At 35.4% G+C, this 10288-nt stretch overlaps 1 protein-coding gene across 1 annotated transcript; it reads right to left on the bottom strand.

Moving 5' to 3' along the window:
- Positions 1-1748: 1748 nt before the first annotated feature.
- Positions 1749-2580, bottom strand: LOC112797200 (uncharacterized). Its single transcript, XM_025840016.2, has 3 exons — positions 2297-2580; positions 2143-2212; positions 1749-2061 (listed from the first exon to the last, which is right to left on the bottom strand). The coding sequence occupies exons 1-3, from the start codon at positions 2445-2447 to the stop codon at positions 1917-1919; spliced, it is 366 nt and encodes a 121-aa protein (XP_025695801.1). The 5' UTR covers positions 2448-2580; the 3' UTR covers positions 1749-1916.
- Between the last annotated feature and the right edge of the window lie 7708 nt (positions 2581-10288).

Raw genomic sequence — 10288 nt, forward strand, 5'->3', positions numbered from 1 at the left:
GAGAGAGAATTGCATTTGTTTATTGTTACTATCTCAATATAATAAAGATGGTTAATATTGCTATTAATATTATATGTAAAGAGTAATAGAAAATAGAATTTAAAATACTTATAAAATAAAAGAAGAGAAAGAATTGTAATAGTAGTATAAGGAGAAGGGTATTTGATTGCAACATAAAAGGGAATCGATTTCTTATTATTTGGTTGTGTGTAGTAAGAGAAAAGAAAATAAGTGCTTTATAGTAAGAAAGAGAGAGAGGGAATATATTAGTTACATTATTGCTGTGTGTTGTATGAAATGCATCAGATGATGCCTTCTATTTATACATGTAAAATGTATTCATTTTCAACCTTCATTTAATTAAGTCATCCTTGATAAAGAGAGGTTCTTTGAAAATGGGCATCCAACTCGTCCCTTATCACAACATTAATTAATTTTTTAACATAATTTTTTTATAATAATATATTTTTATTGCCTAACAGTTAGTCGCACAAATTCATCAACTATCTATCTCTTAGCATATGTAGATGACATAGTCTTCTGATTAGGTAAGGTTAATCATGGAATTCAGTTCACTAAGTCTTTTGATTTTTGTCTTCTTGCCTTTGCAGATGTAGATTGCATCTTCTTAAGCACGAATCTTATCTTCTGGAGTAGCAGAAAACAACAAGCTGCGAGTCGCTCTTCAACTGAAGCTGGGTATCGTTGCTTGGCAGACACGACAGCAGAACTTGCTTGGATTCAAAAACTGCTCTCTAAATTGAGAATGATATCCCCAGTTGCTCCAACATTGTTTTGTGATAACCTTGGAGCTGTTCTTTTAGCTGCTAATCCTGTCTTGCACAGCAGGAGTAAGCATTTCGTCATTTCGAAGTGGACCTTCATTTTGTGAGAGATCAAGTCAAGCAAGGGCGTTTGCACATTTTCTATATTCTATCACATGCTCAAGTTGTAGATATACTAACAAAACCTCTTCCTGAATCTTCATTCATTAAATTCATAAACAAACTACGGGTGCTTCCAATGCAAATCCCACCCTTAGTTTGAGGGGGAGGGGGGTATAGACAAGAATAATTACTTAGCAGTAACGTAATGCCTCTGCATATACTATATAAGCATACATCCCTTCTGTAATTGAGACAGATTAATAATAAATCAACATTTCATTTCTATTCCAAATTCTCTTCTCTGCCTTTTACTTCTACTCACTACAAGTTCTTGAACCATCTTCACGCACCATAAGTTATGATATGTTTAATTTTGTGATAGTTAGTTGATGTATGAAAATGAATTAAAAAGCAAAGCTAAGCTAGTGTAACTGGTGGTGCATGGCCCAGCGGGAAATGCAAGATGGATACGTAGAAAGAGTGGTATATGAGAGATTGAAACGTGTGAATATTACTTGGAAGTTGGAACCACCCAGTAAGCAGGGATGTTGCTGTTATAGGATCATGGGACAACTGGGAATGCTTATGCCATTGTTAAAGCACTTCCTACAGGAAATGAGCCTTCAGTAATCTGAAGGGAATATTATTTATTTATTTATATATATTATATACAAATACAATACATATTCATCTGATGTTCTAGAATTGGCAGCAATGGTTAAACGGCACCTACTCCTCTCTTACATTATGTGCTGGGTATACCTACTTTATCTTTAATCTTTTCAGTCTTGCATAAACGCCTATCTTTCTATTTGAAATCATAACATACTATCAGGTGTCATCAACTATTCAACAGAGGAGTAAATCAAATAGCAAAAGTATCCATATAAACGATCCAAACACTTTGTGTGATTCATCTGTTACAATAAGAAAGGAATGAAAATATCTAATAGAGAAGTCTCTTATTAATTTTACAATCCGAGGGTTCTCAAGTGGTAGGAGTATGAGTATGAGTATGAGTATGATGTATCACCGAACAGGAACCTTAATCCAACCATTAGCAAAAGCAATGGCTAAGATCACAAAAGGAGTTGACATACCAAAGATGATGATGTAAGGAAGCGGTGTCTTCATTGGATTCTCTCCTTCCCTTTCTCCTGCTGTCTGCCAATACCTGCAAACATACATTATTCACACCGATCAACCTATGCCTATGTCACATCAAAATTAAGAAAACGAAAATGCGAAATGTTACTGTTGCGGCTCTTCATCCCTTGTTATGAATTTCTTCTTCCCTCCTTTCTTGCCTTCTTCATCTCCACCACCTGATAATTAATTATCATCTCAACACGAGAACAAGTCAGTGTGATTACATAAAAAGATATGGAAAGTAATTAAGTGAGTGTTACCGAGTTTTGCATGAACTTTGAGAGCAACAACATTTGGTGTGTTTCTGTGGGAGAAAGGGGCATAGAAAAGTGGAGAAAGTGATGATGGTGATTTTGGGAGAAATGAAGTTTTGCAGGGAAAAGGAGAGGACAGAGTCACATTGGCTGCCATTTCTTGAAGCTTTTGTTGAAGTATGAACTATGAAGTATGAACCATACCCTCTCTATCACATCCTACCTTATCTCCTGACTTGGTGTCCATACTCCATAATACGGTGGGGTACATTAGTTACAAGATTTAAATCATTTATTAAAAATTAAACATATAGAATATATTTCTTAAACTAAAAAAATTAAAGTCACAAAAAAAAAACTAAAAAAATTAAAAAACTAAAATACATTTATACTGACAAAGATTTTTATTGTGTTTATTCTTCATATTTTATAATATGTAATATATATAAATAACAAATTGTATTCATATGTAAATTTTGATGTTAATTTTTTATATTTGATTTTTTTTAATATTTGACTCTTACATTGCACTTATATAGAATTATGAGACTTTGTTGGTATTAAATTTTTAATTTGTATATTTTAAAATTTATATTAAATTATATTTATATTTAAATTATTTAATTTTGCTATTGTATTACCAATTTATATATTTAAATGAGATTATTGGTGTTATAATTTTAATTATTAATATATTTTTTAGATTCATATTAAAATATATTTATAATTTTGTGTATTTATTTATAAATTTATATATTATTTTATTTTGATTAAACCAGTGAAATTTTTAAATTAAGAGGTAAATATTAAATCGGTATTTGAAAGATTTTGACGCAAAATGGTACCTGACTTTTGTTATTTACAAAATAGTCTAAAAAATTTTAAAATTTGACAACCGTGCCTCGCCAGAAGATGTCTATGGCGAGCACGATGCTAATATGATGATTTAGCAAAATCCTCCAAACCACTACAAAAATAGAACATTAGTAACAAAAACTTTGTAATAAATTTTTTTTTGTGACCGAAATAAATTAAACAAAGAAAAACAAAACAAACAAAACAAGGAACTGCTTAAATAGAGGGGCAGTCCCGTTTAAGACTACTCTTAAACTCTTCCCAAGGTGAAAGAAGCTCCACATGCGAAAGTTGTAACTTTATCGCCATCTTTGCCATAGTATCTGCCACCGTGTTTGCATCTCTCATAATCAAACGAAAGTCAACACGCCAATTCCAATGCATGATATCTCTTATTTTGAGTACCAATGGATCAATAAACCCAAAACCATCTTGAGTAACAAGATTAAATACTTCCACACAATCCGTCTCACAAATAACATCTCGTTGACCCACATCCCAAGCTAAGAGATATCCTCTCTAAATAGCAAATAATTCTCCTTGAAGAATACTATTACTCTCAATCATTCCCAAACACCCCCTTTGCCAACTCCCATTACAATATCTAATAACACAAGCAAAACCAACACTATCACCCGAACCAAAATAACTAGCATCACAATTAATCTTAAAAGTACCAATGGATGGGGGATTCCAAAAACCATTTAGAATAGAGGGAAGAGACATACGTTGTAATTCAAAAATATTCCTAAACTTCTTTTCTGAAGTTAATGCCAGACAAATCACTTTTTCTGGAGGCCAAGTTTCATGGGAATTAAATATGTCATTATTCCTTGCTCGCCATATCCACCAAAGACCCGAAAAAAACTTGAACGGATGCTCTCTGCTATGATACAAGAACCAGTTCTTCAAATCCAAAGGATGACAAGAAATATCCAACCTATGCCAGACAAGCTGAGCTTTTGGACAATCCCGAATACAATGTAAAACCGATTCCTGGCTAGAAAGACATCTTGGACACCTATCCGATGACGACATCCCTCTTCTAAAGTGAAAACTTGCAGTAGGAAGAGCCTCCACACAACCAAGCCAAAAACTTATGCTTTTCCAGAACAAGCTGACGCCAAAGCCAAAGCCAATTCTCCCGCTCCTCCCAACCAAACAGTTGCTTACACAACCACAAGTAACCATTGCGTGAGTTATAGACTTTGGCAGCAGACCCACTCCAATACCAACCCACTTCCGGACCTGCTTGTTCATCTGGATTGTAAGAGAGACTTTTCAGATTTTGAGATAAAGGAGAATAAAGAGTATCCAAATGCCACCTACCAACCGACTAAATATCTTGTATCCGAGTTTAAATTTAAGGATAATGCTAGGGAAACAATGGAATATGTGTACAATGGCTACAATGGATCCTTTAAAAGGCCCAATTTAGTTTAATAAAGTAAATTAGCCCATTAATAACCCTAATCGTTTTTAGATGTTTAGTTAACCATACCCCAAATTTTTACAAAATTACATTTTTTTCCTAAATCCCAATACAGTAAATTGAAACCCTTTTACCCCCTATTCCAAAACCCTTTCAAAGCTTGGTGAAAGGAAGACCCGTCAGCGCCGTCTGAGAAGGAAGACCCCTCATCTCCGGAAACGGCAACCACGGTAGGCGAAAAGGTTAGGGAACCGCACCCAACGTGGCCGTCAAGACCACCCAGTCGTGACCGCCCGAGAACGTCGCGTATAACACGCCGTGATCGTCCGAGAAACTCCGTGCTCCGCCTCTGATCAGATCCGAAGGGAGTGAGGCCGCTGAACATCCCACCGTCGTTGACCCGGAGTGTGTTCGCGGTGTGCCTCCGACCAGAGCTGAAGCATTTGAGCCGTTGCACTCGTGTGGGCACCCCGTCGCCGGTAAGTATCTGTAGTTGTTCATCTTCCAAACGGTTATAGCTGTTGCATGTCGTGTTAGAGATAGATATTGTTGATTATATGAGTGATTAACCATGGTAAGGAAGCTATGGGTTCGATGGTATCATCCCGGAGATTGTGGGCTAGGTAGTTCATTTACGTTGTTCTAATTCATGATGATTTAACTTTAGCGCGGGAAAGAACCGAAAAAGTTTGTTCGTTTTGATTTCATATCATTTTAAATTAATTTTTTTCCTTTTTTTGACTGTATCTGTGTGGACCATGTGCATCTAATTTGTCGTTTTGTTGCTTGACCATTGTTGACTCTGCGTTGATATTATCTCGGATGGTTAGTTTAGTATGACTTTGGATGGTTAGTTTAGTATGATATTGGATGGTTAGTCTTGAAATTTTTTTTGACTCTGCGTTGATATTATCTTGGATGGTTAGTTTAGTATGGTCATATTATTTTATGTTCTTCAAATTTTGTGAGGCGTGTCTTGATTTATCTTAGGTTTGTGCTGGGCATGTGTGGTTACTTAACATAACTCTGCATTTTGGAATTATTTTCCTGTCATCCAAATCAGTTTGGGGAAAGTTGATTTGCTTCTCTTGATTTTTTGAAATATCTATTACATACTAATACCAATGACTTGTTTTTCAACCGTATAATTTTGAATTTCGTGGATATGTTACTTTCATATCTCGTTCTTTTTATGAGCTGAATATATGTGAAAACTGAAAAATGTTTCACTTCTTTCACATGCAATTAGAGGATGTTTTGCAGTTGAAGAAACTCTGATTTGTCATATAAGTATAACATGCTTAGTAATTATGTTTAAAGGATCAAAGTTTAAGGATCAAAGTAATTATGTTTAAATTTTCTATTTTTTTCCTCTTGGAAAATAACATAATATATAATGTAGGTTTTGTTTTATAATATCGTAAAGCGCAAAAAATTATTGAAAAAATAAATTTTTTTATAAGTTTAATACATTATATATAAAAAAGTAAAAGGAAATTATCATTATCTCCGTTAAGTTCTCTAAAAATATGTTTTAGCTAAATTCTATAATATGTTATAGTATTTATTATCAAATTAAGATTTTTCTATATGAAAACAAGTTAAAATGAAATTTTCTTTTTAATAAGCAACAGGCATAAAAGTCCAAAGACTTAGCTTCTACTTCTCCATAGTTTAAGAATTCATAATTAATCCTTGAAAGTTTAAACTCTTTGTTTTCCGAAAAAACATAAATCACTACTCAAGTATTCATACATAATCGGTGATACGATATTTGCGAAGTTATAAGAACCTATTTAAAAATTTAGATAAGCTACCGAATTATTTAATTGTATTGTTTCATTGTTTGTTAGAGCTAAGCATTACCGTTGGTGTGGTTGATAGTGTGTAATTACTGATTCATGTGTTCATGGGTTAGTTTTTCATCCTAATTATAGATGGTTACTAATGGGAAGTTTTGAGCCTTGATATTTGTTTATCTTTCATAACATATAAGATACACTGAAAGGTTTCAGGGGGACTATTGCGTAAGCAGATTACCACGTTGCTCGAACGAATCAATCTGTATACCGGCTGACCTGAAACTCAGATGGGTAAAAAGGTATCGAACAAATTACATCACCAAATCAACATATTTTTTTTAAAACGTTATTCTGATCCTCTTTGGTTTTGCTCAACAGAAACTAGTAGAGACCCGGTGCTCACCTTGCTACATCAATAACTTATTTACCCACCTGGAACGACATCATGAACGAGCTAAGTTGGACGAGATTGAGGCCATAGGATTCGGTTTCCTCCGTCGCGTACCACAATGGCATGTGAAACAGAGCATCATGCTCCAACTAGCCAAGGCTTATGACGTTGACACAGACACGCTCATGGTGGACGCAGGGAACATTCACATTAGTGCCGAACTTATTGACAGTGTATTCGGCATACCTTCTCATGGTTAGTGTTAGTTATATAGGTTGTAAAAATTTCTCTGAGTGGTTTACTTTATCTGTTTTTGACACTTAGTAATTGTGGCAAAATGTTCCGTTCCTCGCAGGCGAACCAATACCAGAATTGCAGAAGACAAATCCATCGCATCTTGCAATTAAGGCGGAGTTTCAGAAGAAAACAACAAGCCAACTCCGTGAGTTTGTCTTTGCTTGTCCAATGGAGACTGAGCAACAGAGGATGAGGTTCAGAAGATACTTTATCTTGGTGGTTTTGAAGATGTTTCTGAACCTCACAAGCCAGCAAACTATTTCTCCGTGGCACCTCCCTCCAATATTAGATGTGTCGAACCCTAGAAGGTTTCATTGGCCTTATCACATATTAAAGTGGCTGCGGGATGCGATAAGTAAATTCCAAGATGAGAACAGGGAAACATGCGGCGGGTGCATGTTCGTGCTGCTGGTAATGCAATAAATTAAGTTAATTTGAAGCCAATGTACCACCGTATGTGTAATTCCTAAAATTTAAGTTATTTTTCTATAGGTTTTGTACTTTCAGCGCTTGAAACATGGTCCATTGCATGCATGTCGAGTTCCCGAACCCTGGATTGTTGAGTGGACGACTAATGAGCTTGATAAGAAGGCCGACTACGTCATCTCACAGGTTCAACTTCTACTAATGCATTTTATAAATTCTAGTTGATAAAAGAAATGCAATTGGCGGTCCACATTGAGTGATTGAAATCTTGCTTTTGACCAAATGTTGAACACACAGGGTTGCATAGTAACAAATGTAAGGACCAAGAGAAAGCAGAAGAAACAATGTTCGAGTAAAGCTGTTAACGAGGGGGGAGGTGTAAAAGGACCCGCAACGGCACTGACGAATCACAATCTACCAAAGGGAAAACTTCACCTCATCCAACCTATAGGAAGGCAGAAAAGGTAATTTGCTTTCCTTATGCAAGATCGTTAGCTCAATAAATTGGATCCTTATTTATGTGTTGTGATGGTTGATCGTTATTATAGATTTTGCGAAAACAAAATTGTAATTGAGGCTTCATTATGTGGCTGTATGGCTTGTTTTGATAGATGAAGTTCATAAAAGAACGGTTACGAGGGCTAGATTCAATGACCGTGTATTATATTTACATGTTTCTATGTTGAAATCTTGTTTGAATCTAGTTGTGTCTTAATTTTATTAAGGTTTTATTTTAGTTGAGTTTGTTACTTAAAGAGGAGGATCTAGGATGCCCAAATTAGGTTCTAACATGAATTGGATAGATACTTTATGATTAATTTATTTGGATGGCTTTTTATGTATAAAAGAATTGCTTCATGGTGCTGCCTATTTGATTCATTGTGTGAAAGTAGAATTCAGTGATGATTACTGTGTTTGTAATTAAGGATGTTCACTGTAGTTGGGTTTCGGATGTAAAATATAGTGTGGCCATAGATGGTTAGTTTTTATGAACGATTGTGAGGTTGTTATGTTGCCAAAACGCCTGAAAGTTCACATTAGATTTTTTCCATGTATTTGTTGTCCCATGTTGAACACAGGGTTGCGTAGTCAACAATTCAATGAAAAGACACAAGAAGCAGCCTTCAAGTAAGGTAGTAAACAAGAAAGGAGGGTGTAAAAGGCCCTCCAAGGACACTGAACAATTTCCGTCTAACGAAGGCAAGACTACATCTCAGCCAAGATATAACGAGACGGATAAGTTGGTATGCTTTCTGTATCATAGCTCATGTGATAATTTGTATTGGATGTTCACTTTGTTATATTTCTGGGTTTACACCTTAGTACGATTTGGTTGTTCACCTTAGTCGGGTTCTCTTTGTTTGTTAATTTAACTGATGATATGCATGAATTTACATCACAGCAATCCAAGACTGGTACGAGGAGAAAGGTGATTCCCAATAGGAGCCGATGTAGACGAAGCACCAGAAAAGAAATTCCAAAAGAAAGTGTCTCAGGAAGCACTGCTGCGCCATTGGTAGTCTCGGAATCTGATGATGATGACCATGTGCCGCTTGCTAGAAGGATGCGGTTATTCCGACAGCACCCTCCGCCACATGATTCAATACAAGAAGATCCAGTGTTCAACAGCACTCATGAAAATCATCAAGCTGGAAAAACTGACCTAAAAAATGGATCTCCACACACACCGCCAGCAGCACCTGTACAACTCAGTGACTATGATTTTGACCGGTTAGTGGGTTAATACTTACCTTGCTGCATGTTTTTCTTCTCTTTTTTTTTTCACCAATGTCCTGTGATTAGCCGTCTAGCTAGGCATGACTTGTTCTCTTAGCTAATTTCTTGTTCCATTGGTCTGCAGTGAATTTGACATCTCTATCGTTCAGTGTCCTGAATTGGAGCAAGTTCTGAATAATGTTGAACAGGGGCACCAAACCAAAGCCATAATCATGCAACCACTGCAAACGGTGTTCCCAAAAGGATCACCCTATTGTACACCGAGTCCAAGTAGACCGAGCTTTTCACTGGGTTTAACTCAGCTTGAAAAGACTCCAACCCCGTCCCCACTACATTCAATTCATCCAAGATTAAGAGAAATAAAGATGGGAGAGACTAAAGAGGAACAAATAAGAACATGGATAGTTAACCCATCATTGGATAAAAATCAAGATTTAGCTTCCTACGAAGGGCGGGGCTACATGGTACTACAAAGGAAGGATTTCTGGACCTTGAAACCCCGCAATTGGGTAAACAGCTGTGTAAGTATATGAACTTAAGCATGGGTTTTAATTCTCTATACTTGTATCGGGTGTTTAAATTATACATGCTGAATACTCTGTGTAGGTAATTCAATGAATGTGTTATTCTTACAACGACACTCAATCATCTAGGTTCAAGCGAGAGTTCTATTGCGTGTGTCCAGGCATATTGGTAATTACATTCATATTACAATGTGGAGAGAGCTTTTTCTTGGGATTCTTACTATGTGTGGGTATGCAGGAATCAGTGATAAAAAATCATACTCTGGAAACATTTATTGTTTTTTATTTGTATGAATATTTTTTTCTATTCTTTACTGTACTTTATTTTTATTTTTGTATAAATTTTTTTATTTTTTATTCGACTTTGTAAAATTTGTAGTTGTAATATGTTTGTTATCAAAATTTTGTATAATATGAATTATAATCCCATCAAAAAAGATAAAATAAATAAAAAAACTAATTATAAGTAACAATAGAGTCTTAAATAATGAAAATTTATAATCTAAAATGATACTAAATTAAAGAGTACTAACG

This window comes from Arachis hypogaea, chromosome 4 (genome assembly GCF_003086295.3).
Source record: "Arachis hypogaea cultivar Tifrunner chromosome 4, arahy.Tifrunner.gnm2.J5K5, whole genome shotgun sequence".
In the NCBI taxonomy this organism is placed as follows: Eukaryota; Viridiplantae; Streptophyta; class Magnoliopsida; order Fabales; family Fabaceae; genus Arachis; species Arachis hypogaea.

Excerpts from the sequence above, each read along its gene's own strand:
- LOC112797200 (XM_025840016.2), bottom strand. The coding sequence starts at position 2,447 with ATGGCAGCCAATGTGACTCTGTCCTCTCCTTTTCCCTGCAAAACTTCA. Across the intron at positions 2,213-2,296 it reads CAAAGTTCATGCAAAACTCG|GTGGTGGAGATGAAGAAGGC; the intron begins GTAACACTCACT and ends ATTAATTATCAG. Across the intron at positions 2,062-2,142 it reads AGGGATGAAGAGCCGCAACA|GTATTGGCAGACAGCAGGAG; the intron begins GTAACATTTCGC and ends GTATGTTTGCAG.